The sequence below is a fragment of the Periplaneta americana genome, chromosome 4, assembly GCF_040183065.1.
Source record: "Periplaneta americana isolate PAMFEO1 chromosome 4, P.americana_PAMFEO1_priV1, whole genome shotgun sequence".
Classification (NCBI taxonomy): Eukaryota; Metazoa; Arthropoda; class Insecta; order Blattodea; family Blattidae; genus Periplaneta; species Periplaneta americana.
The window spans coordinates 205433596-205456422 of record NC_091120.1 but is presented as its reverse complement, the minus strand read 5'-3'; the positions used below and the strand labels follow the sequence as shown (position 1 = coordinate 205456422).

The following is a 22827-nucleotide window of genomic DNA, read 5'->3' as shown; positions in this document are numbered from 1 at the left end:
GCAGATCATGCATTGCTGCTGCTGCTGCTACTGCTATTTATACTTCAAATATCTATTCAACATGCGACATGCCTCCAAACGTCACCTCCTCATCAGAAACAGAACCAATATGTGTAACCCACCTCTGCTTCCATCTTTATGGAGGGCAGTGTCACAGCTGCAAACTCTGGTTCTCTCTCTTCAGTCCAAGAGGATAACCCGAAGGCCTCCTCATGGGCAGCTGGCTCCAGCTTCAACACGTTCACCTCCTCCTGTGCAGACATACAAGCTGTACAAATGCAGTTGCTCTAAATTACATGTTTTGTGTGCAATGCGGAAAACTAAAGTTCCATCTCATTCCGATGGTTTTAGTTCAGTATGCCTTCAATAATACAGGATGTTTAAAAAATACGAGGCATAATTTCAGGTATGTATTTCCCACATGTAGACAATCAAAATAGTTCATTACAACATGTGTCCGGAAATGCTTCATTTCCGAGTTATGGCCTTCACAACATTGAAATTCACCAGAACGTTTTTCTTTCCGCAGGTCGTTGTCATTACAGAAGATGTTCAAAATGTCCACCTCCTGCTTGAATACAGACCTCACATCGATGTCTCATTGACCTGCGAACACGATCCCAAACTCCAGGAGTATTGCGTATGTCCTCAGAACATGCCACAATTCGATTCCGAAGGGATTCCAAATCAGGCACCGGAGACGCATAAACCAATGATTTTAAATGGCCCCACAAGTAGAAATCGAGAGGGTTCAGATCAGGTGAGCGTGGAGGCCAAGCAATTGGGCCACCTCTACCTATCCATCGATCAGGAAACCTTCGATCCAAGTACGGGCGAGCCGTACGACTGAAGTGTGCAGGAGCGCCATCATGCAAGAAGTGAATGTGTTGACGATTGATCAGTAGAGTGTCTTCTAAAACATGAGGTATGGTGTTTTCCAGGAAGTTTGTGTACACCTGCCCCGTAAGCCTGTTTACAAGTACATGGGGTCCAACTAATCGATCACCAATGATACCGGCCCACGTGTTGAGGGAGAACTGCACCTGGTGATGAGATGGAACAGTTGCATGTGGGTTTTCATACGCCCATACATGCTGATTGTGGAAATTTGTTATGCCATCTCGTGTGAACTGTGCTTCATCTGTAAATAATACTAAGGCAGGAAAGTTAGGATTTACACCACACTGCTGCAAGAACCACTGACAGGCCAATCTGCTGGTGACAGGGCCTGTACACGTTGCAAATGATAAGGATACAATTGATACTCTTTCAACAGTCTCCAGACAGTCGTATGAGGAACACTGACTTGCAATGCTACCCTTCGTGTGCTGATAGAAGGAGTCATGTTCACAGCCTCCAGAATCTCCTCCTGTACTTCTGGAGTTGTAGATCTTGGTCGTCCCCTTCCCAAACCAGGAGAATTAAATTTTCCATACTCACACAGACGGAAATGGAGACGTACAAATGTCTTCCGATCTGGACATTGTCGCTGTGGGTACCTCTCCTGGTACAAACGACAAGCCAGCGAGGCATTGCCGTCCGCCTTACCGTACATGAAGTGTATCTCTGCCAGCTCTTGATTTGAATACACTGTCGGAGTGCCCTCTTAATGTCTCCTTTGACGGCAACGACCTGCGGAAAGAAAAATGTTCCGGTGAATTTCAATGTTGTGAAGGCCATAACTCGGAAATAAAGCATTTCTGGACACATGTTGTAATGAACTATTTTGATTGTCTACATGTGGGAAATATATACCTGAAATTATGTCCCGTATTTTTTGAACACCCTGTATAAATTACAAATAGGAATATCTTTCCAACGCAATATATATCATTTATTTCCAAGAAATAGTCTGCCCAGGCATCCTGGGTTGCCAAAATCACAGAATAATAACGATGACAGTAAAACAGATGAGTCAAATTGAAATGTGAACTAGGAGCTTAATTTAAGAAATAATAAATTTGTACATATATTGTAACAATCACACACTAACTGATAGAAAGGGGGGGGGGGAATTATGATATTCCGTATAAATGATTTTTCAGAATCGCCACAGACCCTTTAATGCTAGAAGTAATTATTTTTGGAATGATGTCATGGATTCCAAATGTTTTGACAGTGTTTACAGTTGATCGTGGGATGGTGCCCCTCGCTCCGATCATTAAACCATGTACTTCCCAGGTGCCTTCCATCTGATATTTTTCTCGAAAATACGGGATAGTAGGCTCATAAATTTGTTGTTTCTCTTTGTTGACCTCAGATGGTTGGGTCTGGCTCATCTCAAATCTAACAGTTGGGTCCAGTATAAAGCCTTTACTATTAGTCTTGTCTAGAGCCACGATGTCCGCTCTTCTAATTCCGCCGCCTTCAGACGCAACGCAGTGCACTTCTTCATGGACCTCGAAGGATTTGTTTCTAAGGGCTTGTGCTATTAGTTTTCGGATGTTATGATGGCGTGAATTTCTCAGGAGTTCTCCATGCTGACAGGATCCTAGGACGTGTGCTAAGGTTTCAATCTCGTTGCAGTATCTCCAACGGAAACCGTCCAAGGATCTCCCATGAAGATTTCTCACTGGTGCTACGTTAGCATTCATCTTAATTGTGTCCCGCCATTCAGAGGAAGACAGACCCTCCTTAGAAAAAATCCATTTATTTCCGGGAGTATATTCTTGAAATAAAATAACACCTTTTCCTTTATGTGGAAGCGCCCGCCTTAATGGGAAATTAAAAAATGCTCATGTTTTTAAATGAAACTTATTTAGGCAGGGTACAAGTCGAATGCCGTGTGTCATGTTTTAAAAGGGCTTTGAGTGTTGTTGCTATGTAATATGTTATCATGTAAACAAAGTTGTTGATATTTGCAGCTTGCACAAATTAATGCATAAACTACTGACCTGCAATGCCTCAAGCTTGTGTGGACGACGACAGGCTACTCATGTCAGAGAGCAGCAAAGAAATCGCGTTTACGAGCATGTAGTGCAGGAATTGAAGGAACCAGACTTGCAAAAACTGAATGGAAGTGAGTACTGCATGTTTGGGAAGTTATGACGAACTAATCACTACACATATTCTGCAATATTAGTCTATATCAATATCATCAATGGATGATAATCGTGATAGGAGCACCAACACAAATACTCGCGGAACTACATAGATGATAATTTCAAGTTTATCCCGGCGTGACTCCTCCTCTTTGCTTACGTCTTAGGAAGTGAAGGCTCTATAAAGTCTAGGTAGGTAGTATCATTCGTCATTTTTGTTCTCTCGTTGCCGAACTACCAGACGAGGAATCTATGTGCCACACCGTTAAACATGATCATGTCGTAGCTCCTATGATAATAAATCAAACGCACTGTAATTCAGCAAATAATTGAGCGGCAAATAACGTCTTCGTGTGCTTTCTGCGAACGCCAACGAAAGAGCCAAAGTGGCGGGCGATTATATTAAGTATTTATCGAGCCTTAAGAAATGAATAACGTCTTCATCAGCGAATCAGAAGATGCACACGTTTAAATGTAGCCGACCTCCAATGCGATTGGCTGCCGGAAATTAGAGCGACGGGACTAGAACTCCAAAAGAGTAATTATTATAAGTCATTAAAATGGTGAAGGTTTCTATGGATCACCTTCTACAAGCATAACTGCATATGACATGTTGCAAGACAAAAAGATTGCCTACTTCTGTGAATGATGTGGTGAGAATGAGATGGCCACACTTTCAACAAAATAGTAATATGCGTTACAAGAGCGGTATGTTGACGTTTTCATGTTCGAGGAAAAGATTGAAAAAGCGAAACCGCTCGTGTATCGTACATTATTTTGTGCGAAGATCGTTTATTACATACCTGAAAGACGAATTTCTAATTGGTTGCAATGAAATCTCCATCTTGGTTTCTGTTTAATAACGGCAATTTCGGAAAACCAAAATATCTTTCTTCAACATTGTTGCTATAAAATGTTTTCTGTGTTTACTATACTCCAGCAGGCCGTGATATATGACTGTCTTTTTTTTTTCCCCCAGTCTATAAATGCGAACTTAAAACAAACGGTAAGGTTATGTAATGATTTATTTTTCATTTTAATATTTTAACAATATTATTTATATAACATATTGCAGTAATAACATCGGCATCTGGAATCTTGTTCATTTTTTCACGGCTTCCTTAATGTTACTTGTATCAGGAATGCAATAAGTTTCGTGGAGTAGTAGACTTTACTTAATTTTTGCAAATATTTAAAAACAATAATTAACATTGCAATTTAGGTGAAATTGCAGTGGTAAGTTTCCAATTTATAATTATTACTATGTTAAACGTCTCTAAAAATAATATGTTAAAAGCCTAAAGCAGTAAAATGAATGTCGCGCTTAAGCGGTAAGAAGAGGGAAATTGTTATGTGTGTTACGTTGGGAATACTGAATGTGGTATTTCACACTTACCGCGTATTGGTTCTGTGCGGAAAACCAGCAAATACGCACGATCTCGCACAAATGTTTTTTATGCGAATTCATTTCTTACACACATGGGATGCTACAAGTAACATATTGTAAAAATTACTCAACAAACGACGCAAATATACGTCGAAGAAGTTATGATGCCGCATCTAATAGCATTGGACTCTAAACCTTTAACACACTCCTGTGTGGCTTAGGACTGTATCATTCTCCACCCCTTGAAATGTCCAACTAAATTTCGTGACAAAAAAGAAGACTAGGCAGAACGATGTGACCTCACATGGGTAGAGAATCACAATGCTGCCAACTTTGAAAAGACAGTAAATCACCTGAGCTTAAAATCCAAGTACATAAGTGGAAAATTAATATTTTTGTTGTCACAGTGAAAAACAAAAAATTGAAATAGATTGAAACACAAAATAATATAAGAAGTAACGTCAAGAAGATGTGAATTAAAGACATGGTCCATGTATATAATGCCTGAAAATAGCTATTGATCCTTTGCGTGTTTGTTTTTAAAATAATGTGTTTAATCAGTAACTACAGCCAGTGTATTGTTATTAGTATCTCTTTGTTGTTACCTATTGCTTTAAAAAGAATGTGTTTAACTTGTAATTTTAAGTCAATTTTTCTACCATTCCTTTACTGTTTACATTTGTTTTTAAATCTTTTGTAATGCCCTCTACTATTATATATTGCCCTTCAAGAATTTCGTTATTCGTTAGTTGTAAGTCATTATGTGTCTTATTATTTTAATCATTGTACTTGTTCCTGAATCACGTATGTAACTTGTAACCGTAAATCATTGCTTGTAATATCTTTTATTACTCTTAACTGTTCCATTGTTCATGAATTAAGTATTAATTTGAAAGTGAAAGTCAAACTTTGTTATATTAATCTACTATTGATTATCTTTTTAGGTCGTGTATTTACTCTGAAACGGTTAGACATTCTTGTATATCTTTTGCATTGATTATTCCTCAAACATCTCTTTAATCTTTAACAGGATCCATTCTTTCATTAAGGTGCATTCTTCTACATAATTCATGTGAATTGTAACTGTGAGCACTATTTTATATTATAACTTTATTATTGTTTATTGGTTATAAATATGTATTTTGATGTCAACTGTAACCCTAATATACCTCAGGGAGAAATAGGGTTTATTAAATTGCATAATAAAAAAAAAGTGGAAAATTACAAACAATAGACACTTCTGTGCCGAGAAGAGATAGAATGCAACACACGGCAGTCTCACCAGTGACTCCCTCTTGATATGCGACAGAGGTGACTGTCGTTCAGTTTTCATCCTGGGTAATGTGTCGTCATCTTCCGGTGCAGATGGACAATCTTCGCTGTCAAACTCAGGCTCCACTTTGATCACGCACTTCTCATCTGCAAACAACAATTACTGTTTTACTAAAAACAGGAAAAGAGCCCCTGGTGCAGCTCAGGCAAAGCAGCTGTGTTCTGATCAAAGGCTGCGCTTGGACAGGGGTTACAACCCCGCTTCAGTTCATTTCCTTCTCCAAAAATAATGTGAATTCTTGGCCTCGTTTTGCTACCACAAATTCCCCAGACACCAGGTAACGTCATAGTTGATATAGCGTCGTTAAATAACCGACTAAAAAAGACAGGAAAGGGTATGATATTCTTGAGACTGTACAAGGGCTGCCAAAATCACTATCATTTTCCCATGTATTTGTTGACTTTGATAGGACAATAAAAAATGGCAGACATTGTTAGAAGGACTAAATTTAACAAGACATTCAGTCATTTTATTTGGGAGGTCCAGGATTTGGTCTCAGGTTCCGATTATTCTGTCAACCATGACCTTGCAGACAAAATCGAAAAAAGTAAATTATGAGATTCCTATGCAGGAAACTAGACACATGCTCCAGAATGGTAAATACGTTGATCAAGTAAATTAATTTAAATAGAAAAATATTAGCCACTGGCGTAGCTTAGGCAGTAGCGCGCTTGTCTGCTTATCCGAAGTTGCTCTCAGTCGTGGGTTCGATTCTCACTTGGACTGATTACCTGGTTGAGTTTTTATGAGGTTTTCCTCGAACATAAGGCAAATGTCAGGTAATCTATGACGAATCCTCAGTCTCATTTCTCCAAATATCACCTCCCTATCACCAATTCCATGGACGCTAAATAACTGAGTGGTTGATACAGCATCGTTAAATAACCTAGTAAAAACAAAAAACAAACATTGTGTTCTGAGTACTTTTTGTCACAATTTTCAAAAGCAAAAAATTCATGACATGATCGGGATGTTTCAGTTTAAAATAGAATATATCAGCAAGTGAAACAATATTATATTTTTGGACACTAATATTAATAGTGATAGTGATAGATTTATTGATATTAGTTCACAAAAGACAAAACTTAATAATTTAACAAAAAGATCTATATACAAAAGTAGTTATACATGATAAATGTACAATTTCCTAAACTAATTTATCGCAAATCTCAATAATTTATTGGTTCAAACTTGCACTTACGTCTGGTTTCAGTGCATGTTTAAACCAATCGTAATAACCATTAAGACTTTAAACCTTATTTACTTGTGTCTGCTCCTTTTTACAATTTATTACCATAAATATTTTTAAAGGTTTTTATTTTTTAAATTTAACTCTACGATAAACAAGTGTAAATCAATCTTTCCTGTTGCTCTATAAATGTTAATAGTAATATCACAAATTTCTCCTCATTGAGGTAGAGTTACTTATTAACGTTTCAAAAAAGTTGAAAATGATTGAGGATTAAATAGACCTACCCTTTAAAACTTTAGAAGCGTAATGAAGCTATTAACGTGTAAAGGAGTAGATTTATATTTTTATATAGAGAATACAATACGTAAAAAGATAATGTTGACTCTAGGAGATTAAAAGAGGCACAATGACTTCAAAATTTCATTTGATATAAACCGAAAACTCATTATAAATCAGGTTAGAAGTTTTCAAGATTTTTAACAAAGTCAATAACTTTAAAATTCAATTCTATTTGCAACTAACGCCATCAGCGCAGTAGTATTACGTGAAAGACAAAGATAGCAATACTTCACTAGCGCAGGTTGCATACTTTTCTATCGGCCTCAGCACAGAGTTTAATGCGAGGAATTAACTCAGCGCTAGTTTAGCCATTTTTTTTTATTTCAATGTATCGTTTCATATCGCGAACAGGCATATAAATGAAAAAAATTTGTTTGAAATCAGTAAGCTGCAATGTAACAACAGTAGGCTTAGTCGAACTTGTGTTGGGATGAATAATATGTGCAGTATACACAAGAATAAGCAGAAAAAGTCTGAACTGTGTTTATTTATAAGTCTGTATTTTAATGACTTCAGGAATATTTGTGCACTTTTATCGAATCAAGCGAAACAATAGACAAACGATGAGGGTCACAAAAATGCTCAAGTGCATTGTAAATCCATACTCCAATTTGTGCATTTATTTCATATCGAAAATATACGGAATAAGTATTGAACGAACTATATTACACCTTAAGACAGGTTAGTATTTGTCAGGAAGTACACATTACAAAAATGACAAACGTTGTCATATTTACCATCGCTAGACATATTAACGAAAATACTACTTGAAGTTCATTCAATAAAATCTTTCGTGCAAGTTAATTTTTCTCGAACGCAATGCACGCTGATACCACGGCCTCTTTGATCCAAAACAATTTTCATGATTACTAAAAAAAATTATTCCCGGGCTATAGCGTCGTATTCTTAGGCATCATGCCTGGACTCGCGTTATGAAATGTGCATTGGTTCGAATCCCGACAGGAAAGGAATTTTCTCATGAAATATTGCCCAGTGTATGGTATCGATGCCTACCTAGCATCGTGATGAATTTGGGGAGCTATAATAGAAACGAAATCCGAGCTCGAAAACCAACTATAACGACTGGAGGAGATCATCGTGCCAATCACACGATACCTCTGTACCTATTGGCTGGATGATCGTTCACCTCTGTTGAGCATCGGGACATGAGGCCAGAAGTCTGCTGGTGGGCCTTAGCCCTTCATGGGCTGTCGCGTCACGGACTACTTGCTCAAGACAATGTTAATTGCAAGTTCAGGATCGAATGCACAGTCCCACTTAAGCCTTGTGGTGAATGAGATCGCATTGAGGGTTTTCTCTATGTTCTCCTAAATTAAGCTTCAACATCATTTCCCCCTCCCCCAATCTCGATTTATTTACGTATCATTTTACTGGCAATGTACAGAAAGAGCTGTGTTAGAGACAAGAGCTGCTCGTAACCTTCTCTCCGAACCCCATAGCTTGTTTTTAGATTCGTCTGCACAGAGCAGCACCACTCGCAGTGTTACATGGCCCATGCTCCGTTCACTACAAGAACCAAAGACATCTCACCTTTCAGTACACGGGAGAGCCTCGAGCATCGAAAAAGCCTCAGTCCGGTACCCCTGATTTAGAGTATCTATCTATCTATCTATCTATCTATATATATATATATATATATATATATATATATATATATGTATATATACATATATATATAATTTGAACTGGTAATGGAAATTACGAGAAAATGGCTGAACGGATTTTAATGAATGACCCGTCATTTTGAAGCTTGATATCCAAGGATTTTCAGAAAAATAGTAACTTTCAGTGAAGCGTTAGTTTTCCTATATAATTTTTCTATTTTCCAAAATCCATCTTTCATCAGTTTTGAGAACTAATTGCATTTCAGAATAAAACAAAACACACACTACAATAAACAATATTACACGAAGGCCATGACCTGCAGGATTGCTGACATATTTAGAGCTCAAATTCAATTGGTTATTAAATCTTCAAGACTTACTAAAATAATTTACAGGTCTGATTCTGCGCTGTATAATTTTCTGAGGTCGTTTGATGACATTATTACCATTAGAAATTAAATATTATTATAGTCAATGCCATGATGTGATTATTCTTCATTAATTATACATATTAATGCTATATTGATGATATGAAAGTGAAACATTTTGGGGTTATATAAGTACATGAGAATATGTTAAATTAAATCTTAATTTCTATAATTTACTGAGTAGCGGCTATATATAAAACTGCAAAACTTAATAATAATATTATTAAAAATCAAATATTTTTAAAGTTATTAATCGAGTGGGGTTGGGTCTTTTTCATATGGCGGTGTGGTATAGATATTTATATGCGTCATCCTCTTCAGTATTGGCTCGAGAGAGCGCAAAAATTACAGTTAATAAGGAAAGACCAAAAGGTATTACTTACTCATAAAATAAGAAGCCTACAAAATTTTGTAGTCTCTCGATCATTTCAGCAAGATCTCTTAGCAGAATACATTTCAAGGTAGTTCACGAAACATGCAGCAGCTATACCAAGATGCTATGTCTATTGTTCGAAAGCATAGTAAACCTGACATTTTTTTAACTTTCACCTACAATCCACAATGACCTGAAATAGCTATTGCTTTATTCCAACATGAAAAACCTACTGACCATCCTGACATTGTTACCTGCGTTTTCGCGTTGAAACTCAAAAACTGAAGGTGGGTAGGTTCAAGAAAAAATATTTGGCATAAAAAAACATTCAGAGGAAATATGTTTCATTATTATGGAAGCAATAACTTTCAAAATGTCTGGTATTCTTCAATCTGAAAAATTTTTATTTGAACGGCTAATGAACTTAGTTTGGAGCATTTGCTGCACAAGCCACTAGTATCATATTTTACTTCTCATTCATGAAATACGAAATTCTAATAACACACCATCTTCTGATGATTGGCAAACTTTCACCTTTAAATTCTGATATACAACTTTTCAATGTTCAGCTGCTTGGTTCAGCATATTGTAATTCTTACCACCTTCAGTGATTAACAAGATACAAGTGAATAACAATCATATGCAAAACTTTTGTTATATAATGTGGTTGTTGAGAGCTATATCAGTTGCAGATACCGGGACCAATCTGTGCACTTGACATATGTCACACCTGCACTTGAACTGAAAACCTTGGTCATGAGTAACTCCCACTCACTAAGAGCCATGCGACAAACTGAACAAAAACTGATCGGAATGTTTTACTCGCCAATCTCTCAACTCTTCCATTCCCTCACCTCTGAAGCTTAAAGAACTTCAAGTCCACACCTGTGGAGTAACAGTCAGCGCGTCTGCGAAACCAGGTGGCCTGAGTTCGATTCCCGATCGGGGCAAGTTATCTGGTTGAAGTTTTTTCCGGGGTTTTCTCTCAACCCAATTTGAGCAAATGCTGGGTATTCGGTGTTGGACCCCGGACTCATTTCACCGGCATTATCACCTTCATCTCATTCAGAAGCTAAATAATCTAAGATGTTGATGAAGCGTCGTAAAATAACCTACTAAAAAAACTGTTCATTTTAAAATATAAAACAACAGTAACAAATTAAATGGTTAAAACTTTATTGTTTAGATTTATTTTTTAATGTCTGTATTTCATGGAATTTCATAATTTTTAATTAGCCTTTTATTATTATTATTGTTATTATTATTATTATTATTATTATTATTATTATTATTATTATTATTATTATTATTACGGAGAAGAAAGACTCAAAGGCATGCACCACACCCCAAGGCTTATTGTGCTTACCTCCTTTGATTGTTTCAAGTTTGCAGCAGCACATTCCTATAAGTATCCTGATTCACTGTTTGGTGCCATCTATCGATTCAGCTACACATCACCCAGTTCCGACAGTAAGCTAAGGAAGCCTCTCCATTTTCCTGGGACTTCTGCAGCTTCCTCTGATCGATTCCATCTGTATGCAAGTTACGGTACTACATCCTGCTGCATCCTATATTGATCTGGAGACCACGTTCCTGTAGGTATCGTAATTCGCTATCTGAAACTATTCAAAGATGACAGATGACGTTGAAATTAAAGGTGAAATAAGTCCAAGGTCAAATGCTGAATTCTGCTTCAATTGCTTGAGGCGGCAACCTCAGAAAAAACTCTAACCAGGATTTTAACCTGGACATTTCACAGTCAGACATGGTAACTGTGACTCCACAGTGGTGGACTTAATTAGCCTTAACATGGACTAATGTTTTAAAAAATAGAAAATATGCACTAAACTCTAAAATATGGAAAATAAAAATAGCACTGTTCAAACTCTACACATTGTGATACAACAATATGGTAAAACAAAATACAGTATAACTGATTTTAGCTTTACAAATAGGTACGTATTTACACAGAAATCCATTCCCAGGTTATCACCAGACAGCGAATTTTTCGGTCCTGATACTGGTCACTGAATTCATTGCTATGCTCCAAGGGACATGATGTCTTGTCACTGAGCAGGGACCGAAAATCTGTTGTCTGGTTATTACCAAAGGTATAAGGTCAATCAGTTCAAATCTATACAGAGGATGATACATTTTTAAGAGGCCAATAAAAATTCACTGGGTGGAAATAAGGCCAAAGTTCTCGTGTCAGAGATTACAACTTATGAAGGACACTATACTTAATAAAGAGGCTTCCAGACAAAATTACCACTTTAGCTCACCAAATTCTCTTCTATGTAGACATCTCTCTGCAGGCAAACGTCTCTTGAGACTGAAGAAAAAAAACTTCTTCTGAAGAAGGCAGGAAACAATCAAATACTCTGTGTCCTGTGAAAATACGGTTACTGTATTGGTGAATTATGGACGAGTGGTGGTACGGGAAATGGGAGTGTTCCGAGAAAAAACCATTCCAATAATGCTCTTGCCAAACAGAAACTCCAAAATTGGATTAGACAAGATTTGGTATCTGTTCTTTAGCTTGAAATTTTCTTCTTTTCGTTACTGTCCACAGTAACCAACTGTAGAACATAATCCCAAGATCACTTCGTCATCGTAGATTTTGAAAAGTAAATCTACTTTGGTAGTAATGATGTTGAGTAGAGAAATGTAATGTTAGTACAGGAAATGGGCGGAGTCTGAAAAAATCTGCCCAAAATACAATCTCCCTTTCTGGGATTTTAAGTCAGGTCTCTCATGTGGAAAGCTGACGCTCTAACATGGTTCAACTTTTCTTTCAACTTTACTCATTTAAGCAATGCATGTAGGATTGATATTTGATATGTTGTTGTCGTTTTCTAATGCCAGGCGTTTGACAATAAAGTCATTTGACCTCTTGCACTCCAATATTTTTCAAAGATATTATAATGGTCAGCCACTGAAGCACAGATTTTGAGGTGTTCCGAATCCATTTCTTGGTTTGAGTTGCACAATGGGCAGTTAGGGGACTGATATATTCCAATTCTATGCAGGTGTTTGGCCAAACAATCATGGTCTGTTGCCAATCTAAATGCAGCTACAGACGATTTTCGTGGTAAATCGGGAATTAACTGTGGATTATGATGCAGGTGAAGAGAACGTTCAACATGGCGAACCATATAGACACAAAATCTTCATGCATCTTAATAGAATGCACGTTTTAAACTTGATTCTTTCAATATTTTCCCCAGACTGCATGTTACGCATATGGAAAATTGAACCGTGTAGATGAAGCTTTTCTGTTTTGATAATGGTTTCCCTAATGATGAATATACATGAATGCTACTGACACTGAAGAACACGCAAGTAAATATTCCTTTAGAAAGTATGTGGCTTTGCACATAAGAAGACCCTGTTCATAAGCCAGAGCAATTCTTCAGTATTTGTGAAGTATTATTCTGTTGCTAGCCCCTCTTCAAACCGGGCATAAATGCACAATACAAAGAGTCTGGGATGAATAGTAATGATAATAAAATTTCATAACATAAAATTATTTAGGGCCAAATTAAAGAAGTACCTAATTTCTCACGCCTTCTATTCTGTAGGTGAATTCATGACATTCAATAACACTTCATGAAATTGATTCTAAAACTTTGTGTTGTACTAGTAGACTATATTGTAAATCTCGTCTGTATACATTTCATCTAGACTGTGACTAAATTAAGATTTTATAATAGTATTAAGTTTTTTGACTTGTTCCATATTCTAGCTGTAAGCATGTATGAATACCATGGAATGTTAATAAATACAATACAATACAATAACTCAACAACCAACAAATTTAGTCAAATGTCGTTTGCTGCAAAAGGCATAGAAAATCATCACGTTTTTATGTAGAGGAATAAATCTCCACATCTCAGCAGGCTAAACAAACGCGGAAATGTCGCAACAATAAATGCAATAACAAACCTTAACAACTGAACATCTAGTAGAAATCACGAGGAATGGAATTACAGTGTTGCCACCATAAAAACTTGGCAAGTTCCTCTGTCCCTTGCAGCAAACAGCATTTAGATAAATTTATTACCTAGTTACCGACTGTGAGTTATAAAACTTTGTTATCAGTAGTGTTCATCCCAGACACCATATATGATGAAGCTGCAGACAATTGCGCCTAGTTGTCATAGATATGTTATTAATATAACAAATATTTGTTACCTAAGAGTTTTATTATCTTTCAACACAAGTTTTAAACATTTTTCGTAGTAGATACAGGTTCTTGTGAATTACTGCCATGTATATAAAATTATTTGACAGACATTGCGCAAAATACCAGTAAAAAGTTTCACTGAACTCTTCTTGCAATATAAATATATTTATTCTTACAAGCATTCTGTATGTTTAGGCACTCAGTCACATATCTACTCAAGCACAGAGATTCTACTCTTGTAATGGTGAGATATTGGTCGCTTCAGCTATAGTATATTTAATAAATTAATGGCATTACTCACATGATAAAACTACAGACGCTGGAAGCTCGGACAGACGACTCTCATGAAATAAATGCAAGTGATTATGGGATCTCTGTTGCATTTAGGCATTATCATCCAAATTCAGAGAGCAGAAAGGAACTAACTGCAAAGAACTACTTTAGGCTACAATGACAAGATACACCAGCGAGAGAACTACACAAGTTATGCATAGGGACATGTGACCACACTCTACATCTGTCAACTACACAATATCTTAACTTTAATCCTACGTAGAGTTCGCAGCTGTCACTACAGGACTGTTACTGTTAAATAAATAGATCGAAAACAATCGAACAAAATAAACCGAGTGGGACAGTTTTAACTTCTGATATAATAAATACAGGACTTGGCAGGTTGGAGTTTACAAGACCAGGAAAGAAAAACGTTATCGAGACAAAAATATAATAATTGGATATGTAGTTACAAAGTGAGTAAAGTCCTGAATCCGGATGACTACATATGCCCTTTCTGCACACAGCCAACACTTTCTACAGCTGTGCACCACGCTCTCATTGCCTGAGATTTTATCGGGGTACCAATATGCGAATTGTATTTCAGGTTAATTTTGGTTTGTTCAGGCTATACTTTATAGGTTATTCTTGGTTTGTTTACATTAGGTTTGATTTTTAGGCTTCTTTATAGTTGCTTTAGGTCATTTTCTGATTTGCTGAGATAATTTGAGTTTTTTACTCTAAGTTTGATCTGCTTAGGTTAATTTTAATATCATTATGCGACTTTATCCAATTCAGATTAATTTCAGTTATTGTGCAATTCTAACGAAATCATGAACAATTTTTTCTCTTTAATTCTTCAACACGAGTAAGAAAATTAGAAGTTCTATAAGGTATATGTTATTGGTACTAATGTGATACCAGAGTATAGGTAATTAAGTATGGACACTTCGCGTCGGTACCTTTGATGTAGCCGGACTGATTTCAATGACCTTCAAGCCAGCTAGAGCGTGAGATTCTGCTTTCTCCCTAGAGTTGGCGCTGACATCACACCAGCTAGCAGTCGACACAGCAGAAATATAACACATATAATTAATACATCTAGGCACATTATGTACTCAAATAAAATAAATTGGAGACATAAAATAATAAATCCGTCATTAACTGTAATGTCTAGACTTTAAGAGTTCCTTTATAATGAGAGTTGAGACGTTGACCCCAACAACAATTAAAATATGTAATGATTTGATAGCGCTGAAAATGGAAAAACAAAACTCTTATGAAAAGTAAAGCCATATACCTAAATTATATTATATACAAATATTAAACGAATTTGATACATAATTTTATAATGTATTATATTATTTTATAATATAATTTATTATATCTGAAATATAAAAAATTATTATTACAACTAGTTTGTTACTGAGAAATAAGGAAAAGCTGTTAACTTGAATTTATTTGAAGCAAAGCGTCACTGGATTATGCAATAAGGTAGGCGATGTTTGGATCCCGTGTCTCAACTCTATACTCAATTATTATCTTAGCGTATGCTCGATTACACTGACCTCTAGCGCTTGAAAGTGGAACTAAACGCCGGCGCACAGAGAAACAAAACACAGGAAAATTCGCTCGGTGTCCATTCTTTATAATCCCTATTCGCTGGTGATACAATTGCAGCGAGAAACTGATGGAAGAACAAAGATTGAAGCCATATGTTAAGCAATACTATCATTTGTTTCTTCTTTGGCCATACCCACTGTACTTACACTATCCCATTGAAGCAATTATGGGTCAAATCATCATCCAGATTCTAGATCTTTACAAATAACATAATTTCCAAAATCGAATATCACTTTGCAGGACAATACACAATACACAAACAAGCTGAAAAAGAGACAATTAACTTACACTTCAGTCTAAATAAACAGATTCATTCTCAAAAGTTAGATTGGCTGAACAAGAGCACTACCAAAGGAGGGCAAATTTTCAATGGAAAATGTTTGAACTGAATGCAGCGCTATTCTTACAAACGTATTTGAGGTTCAGGAATGTTTCTTCGAAGGACCGTGGGTCGAATTTATATGTTAGCAATGCTGCAACATACAATTGGAGGGAATGCATTTCAGTTGCAAACGTGGTATACAAAGATGCTACTTGAATTGTGTAAGTATTTAAGCAAGAAGGTTAAGACGAAGTAGTGGATTTCGACCCCAAATTGGAGTCGCTCTCAATTTTTCTTTTGTAGTTAGTGAGTATAACTGGACTAGACGCAAAATAGGTAAATAATTCATGCCTTCCTTTGCTAGCACTCTTGTACAGAAGTACTATTTGTTCTCATACCAACATTCTTGAAATCACTCGGTGTGAGCAAAAAATTCTGAGTACAATATAAAGATTATACCTCAGTTCTACCGTTATGGTATGCTGCACATCGTCATCAATTAAGCTTATAAACAAAACTGAAGAAAGAAGAACATTAGAAAGACCAAAAATTTGAGGTTTTCTATAGCACGCGACACTGAAGACTTTTGTGACGAAAAAAGTGGAAAAATGGCATAATTTTCTGAGAGAAAGTAGGTTGGAATGTGAAGCATTCATATAAGACATCAGTTTACTTGAAAACATCTTACAAAATAGGCAAAAATTGAAAAGAATTTATAGCTGTACTTAACCTAAAAGTGATTTTTTAACACGTGAAATAAAGAGATAGAACACTTCAAAATGAACGCAAATTTCACGGGATTACTGAAGAATGCGATACAGCATATTGCATCCCATTGATGAAACAAAGATTGTGACGATGACAATATAATTATATAATATGGAAGACATATCAAAAGCTAACTTAAACTGTCACAGATTAGTATATGCAAGGCATACAGAAAGCCTATCTAATATGTCACGGATTCCCGTACCGTAGAACTTAGATAAATGCAAGTTGGTAGTTTCTGTGTCGCGTGCAATATGAAAGTCAAAATTTGAATAGTCTACACGTCTGTAAAGACAGAGAGTGAAGGAAGACATCCAGGGCACATATATTACTAAATATATACACAAAGCCTATTTTAATTAAATTTACAGTTTTCTTATGATTGACATATTATCAGCCTCTTTACACTCTAACAGGGAAGTGTGTACCCTGGATCCCTATTCCCGATGCTTACTACACAGGGCTACTACAATAATTACCAAGGAATAAACTAAAAAAAGTGGCATACTATTTTGGATGATAGCGTAACGATGGCGACGGCAAATGAAGATCAATTATGGCAACTAATGATAATTAGGCCTACTAATTACTAACAACGGATGGTATGGTGGATGATTTCTAGTGGAAATCACAAGACATAATATCATTCGTTCACATGAACTCTCACTGTTCAGACAGACTGACCGACTACACATACGCACACTTAAGCTGTGACGGAGCCTTTCAAGTTTCTGAATATGGCTTTCACGTCCTCGAAGATCTGTTCTGGCGAGCCCGTGGCGTCCACTTGCTTCACCAAGTTCTTTTTCTCGTAATATTCAATGATAGGCATCGTGTCGCTCAGGTAGGTCTGCAGACGTTTCTCGAGGCTTGCGGGGTTGTCGTCGGAGCGCCCACTGCCGGCTGCGCCCCTGCTCAAACACCTACTCACGCATATCTCCGCGGAGCACTCGAAGAACAAAACGAACAGCAAATTGACGTTTGACGCCATTTGCCGGTTCCAACCGTCTAAATTGTCACGATTTCTTGGGAAACCGTCTATTAAAAATTTATCGGCATCGAATTGCTTCATCGCCATTTCGATGAGGCTGCAAGTTATCTCCACGGGGACTATGGTCCCGTCTCTTATGTTCTGTTCGATCAGTTCTCCATACTTGGAGCCTTCCTTAACTCGCTCCTTACGCAGAAGATCACCGGCCGAAAGATGAACAAATCCAAATTCTTTCACTATATTCTCACACTGGGTCCCCTTGCCGGAACCTGGCGCCCCAAGAACGAAAATCACGTCCGGTTTCTTTGCAGAATTCATAGTAATATTTCTGACGAAGCCTAATAATCGATTCAACATGAAAACTCGTCCACTTTTCTTACTCTATTACACCCTTAAATTAAATATTTACTTGTTAAACGACGTATAACATGTCACAAGTACACAACAACAAGACTTACATGTAGATAATCTGATTGCCGAATGAATCTATATCGCTTATAACCTCAATTCAGACATGGCACTCATGGCCTATTGGATTATAGTGCCCATCTTTGGCTTTCAAAGAAACCTAACCCCTACTAATCGATAGTGATCGAGCCTTCTTTAGTTATTACTGCTACGAATAGATGGCGCAGATGACAGTCAGAGCCGTCAATAATATATCCGCATTATTGAATTCAAAATTTCATCTCCCCTCTAATGATTGTGAAAACACGCTAGATTTAGCGGGAAACCGCTGATATGCTCTCTTATGGGAATAATGTATACTTCATCTACATCAAAATTTTCCCAAGTACTTTTTTACCCATCCCAATAATAGAGTCACTCATTGAGAACTTGTCAAATTGTTATTATATTTGGTACTGACTTATCCCGTGGTTAAAAAGTTCGCTGATACGATCAGAAAATTGGAGGTCAGATATTTTTGAACTCTGATGTACACTACCTGACCCCACTTATCGAATGCGAGAGATAATATGTGCGTGTAAGTGCTGCTTCTATAGTTATAATCTCTGTCAATAGATGGCGAAGGTAAGGCAGTGTTGCCTTAAATAAATATAACCGTATTATAGAATTGAAATTTTCATTCCTCTCTCATGATTGTAAACAGTACTAGGTGTAGCGGGAAATCGCTGATACTGTGAATTATGAGAATAATTTATACTTCATTTACATCAGCATTTTCCTAACACTTGTTTATCCATCCCAAGAATAGTGTTACCCCTGATCACGTTATATTGTGAATACTTACACAATATCACTCACCCTAGTACACGACATAACTCTCCACAGATACACATCATGTACAGTGTGGCCCACCGAAGTGGTGTACAACTAGAAATATGGGTCACAGTCCTGCCATCTATCCGCAATATGTGGAACCCGAATCACGTACAGTGAAATGGGTAGACACTCGATACCGTTGCTTACGAGATTATACAAGCTGGCGCATAGAGCTTGAAAAACGAGTCTGAAGTGGTTCCCTCGTAATGCCAATTCCGCCGCTCGGAGCGCTGTTCTGCCCTATATATTCATAGCAGAACACCAACGAGCTAGATACTATAGAGAGGCTAAAGACCTCTGATAAGCGCTCCCTGCGGAGGCCAACAGTACTATGGATCGTTCCCTAAAAAACATGGCGGTCTATAGTACCGCCAGCCTCCGCAAGGAGTGCTTATCAAAGGTACACTGTAACAAGTTGGTACATGTATTATATTTTTCAGATACATCAATATTTAATTTAAACATTTCGCTATAGGTTTTGTAAAAAGCTGATTTATAAATGAAAAAGTAATAATTTAGACTTTAAAATTTCCAAAAATGTCTCATTCCCTCGAATTTAAATGAAATGTACCGTAAATCATAATATTCGTTGCTGGATAATTAAACCCTCTCAATACAGGTACCATTGCCGCAGAGAATTATAAGATAAGACGGACTGAGCATAAGCGAAGTATCTGTATTAATAAGTCTATACCATCAAGAGTTTAGTATTTATTGTGTTTATAGGGCCTACTCCAATTTTCTTTTTATTAATGCGTAGGGCTCTTTTTGTTACAAAAGAGGAAAGTTAGCACTTGCATCACACACAATTTGTCATTATTGTTCAAAATAATGTAAGAACAGTTTTATTCTGCAAAAGCCTCTGCCTAGTTGCGAGACACGTGTGAGATCAATGTTTGTTTCAAATTATATTAGACTACACGATGTCTCCATCACGCGACAATATTTGTTTCAAATTATATTAGACTACACGATGTCTCCATCACGCGACAATATTTGTTTCAAATTATATTAGACTACACGATGTCTCCATCACGCGACAATATTTGTTTCAAACTATATTAGACTACATGATGTCTCCATCACGCGAAAAGAAGTGTACCTAGCTGTGGCTCCTGTTGTTTCTGATAACAATGTTAATCGTAAGTATCTTATCGTTTCAATAAATGTGGTGAGTTATGATCATCAGTAACTTTCTATTAGTGTCATTCTTTAATTATTATGTTGCATGCTAAGATATTATTTGTAGTTTTAATAATTTCAGTTTTCAAAAGTTCTCTGTGTTAATTCCAATTTCAAATGAATTTTTCTCAATAACTTAATTACTGGATATTTTTTTTAATTTTCGCCACTACCTTTCCTATATTTTACTCCTATTAGTTACATACGTCGTCTCTCTTGATATCACCTGGTGAGCACTGAATTACATAATTTCATATTAGGTTAGATTAGCTGTAAGGTAATTAAATTTGTGACGAAGTCAAAAAATTATTTATTTTTCTTCTGCCGATTAAATTCATCGTCTTTAGGTGCTTTGCTTCGGTTGCATCGAGTATAGCTTGTCATTTAATATCTGGGCTATATTTAGTAAAACTAATAAAACATAGGCCTACAGCTGTTATAAAACGTAAAGTTTTGTGTGTATTTTACGTTTTTACTTATTAACATAGTCTTAATATGTAACTCAATTCACAATAATACTAACTTCATCACAGTCATTTCCTACAACATCCGAGCCACGCCCCTTTGTTTTGACAAACCGAAACATGGCGGACCAATGTTCAATTGTCTTCAACTTTCTGAGGTCTTTGTCCTCTCTATAGTATCTAACTCGTTGCAGAACACTTAAAAGACATTGACATTTGGGACATTTAAAGGACTCACCATTGCTTATTAAATGCTTCGTACAATATTTTATGGACAATAGACGTAATTTGCAAACTTCTACTCCTCAATTATATTACAATAAAAAGGCTGTCATTCTTGATATTAAAACATATTACATATAAACTGAGGGACTGTCTGCTCTGTACTTCAGTTCATACACCAAACATTTCCGGAAATAAATTAACTTGACATCTTACATATACGCACTATAGCCTACCCTTTTCACCTAACATTATTAATATTGTTATTAAATAAGATATTGCAACTAATTAAGGTACTGCATTATCTTTAATTTCCTTGAATTCATAATTACGCATTTGCAAGAAGGCCTAACTTTTCCCTCTCTTTTTTAAAAAAATACGGACGTCACAATAACTGAGAAGTATAATTATTGCGCGATTTTTTCTTGCAGTGGTGAAAACATTTCTATAGGCCTACTGATTAATCTATTGAGCATAGTAATAGTAAACGCTGTAGTATTTTAGTACGTGTACGCCTACTTAGCTCTTGTAAAACGAAATTTTCACTTTCACTTTCAACGGAACACTCACTTATATTCAGTTCTTGTATCTTGCAGTAAATTATCCATTTGTGATCATCTTTCCAATATAACCTCCCATTGAAACGACCACTTAAAATCATGAGCTAGAATTTATTATTTTAAAAACATTTCCACGCACATACTGTTATAATTGTTATGAACCACAATACAAAAGACAACACTGTGAAATTGGATTAATTTACCACGATCAACATCAATACCGGTAGTATAAAATCACATATAGGCCTAGGCTATATTATTTCATTACTTTATGGTATTAATTAGAAGAACAAACTTCAAATAACGCTGTAATATGCTTGGCATATTTATAATATTCGTACTCAATCAGTAATGCACAATTAATCGAACTATTTTCACGATGCACAATGCTTTGTAATGGTACCATTCATCATTTCATAGGGCAGAGAGGCGAACCTAGCGGCAGAAATTGTCATGACTCACAGAGACCTACTCTCGATCGTGCTATGCCACTGCCATCGTGATCTAGACCAGGCCGTAATGCAGGTTGTGTGACGTCACTCGATGAGTCGGGCTTTTCTATTTGAGTATACGGAGATGAGTGAAATATATTACTTTATAGCGTGTCGGCGCTCAATTTTATTTAGTATAATGTGTGTATAAGACCCCTTCACACTTCTTATTGCATAATATGTTGCAGAAATAATTACAAAACTGTGTTATTTTAATGTGACCGGAATTTTACATGGTAACATAACCTGGTTGCATCAACATTTTAAGTTTGGAATGGAAGCTATTTTGAGATTTAATAAAGAAGAATTATTTATATTGTGATTTTAATTTAGCACGTCTACCTTCCTTACTTGTAGGTACAAAATTTACCACAGTCCCTCCTATGAAATTAGTGTATGTACAGTTGTGTGTTAATCTGGTAGGTTAGATAAATACAATTCATTACAACCCAGTAAAGTAGGGAACAAATAAATAATACAATTACATTTTTATTCAATGTAATATGTGCATAAGTTCCATTTATGTGTTGCATAATGTGGCAGGAATAATAAATAAAACGGTGTTATTTTTATGTGAAGAGAATTTACCATGTTAACATAACCTATCTGCGTCAACATTTTAGGCTTAAGTTGAGAACGAAAACGGTTTTGAGATTTAATAAAGAAGAATATATTTTTAGAATAAACTTCAGAACACGGTTACCGTCCTTACTTATAGGTAGAAAATTCACCACAGTCCCTCA

General features: G+C 36.3%; 2 protein-coding genes across 7 annotated transcripts in view; both read right to left on the bottom strand.

Moving 5' to 3' along the window:
* Nucleotides 1-19119, bottom strand: part of LOC138698686 (zinc finger protein ZFP2-like) — a 36131-nt gene extending 17012 nt beyond the window's left edge. For 5 of the 6 annotated variants that reach the window (XR_011331925.1, XR_011331926.1, XM_069824861.1 and 2 more), the window contains exons 1-3: nt 6493-6643; nt 5711-5847; nt 123-251 (exon numbers count right to left, since the gene is read on the bottom strand). Coding sequence is in view for 4 of the 6 variants with exons in the window: in XM_069824861.1 (XP_069680962.1) it covers nt 123-251; nt 5711-5847; nt 6493-6568 (342 nt within the window). In the remaining 2 variants the exon portion in view is untranslated. Of the gene's footprint in view, nt 1-122; nt 252-5710; nt 5848-6492; nt 6644-11084; nt 11341-18339 lie in introns of those variants that run through there. The other variant, XM_069824860.1, reaches the window with a different exon arrangement.
* On the bottom strand, nt 13774-18393 carry LOC138698689 (UMP-CMP kinase-like). Its single transcript, XM_069824865.1, has one exon. It carries the CDS (start codon nt 18236-18238, stop codon nt 17594-17596), a length of 645 nt encoding a protein of 214 aa, XP_069680966.1. The 5' UTR covers nt 18239-18393; the 3' UTR covers nt 13774-17593.
* Nucleotides 19120-22827: the final 3708 nt, after the last annotated feature.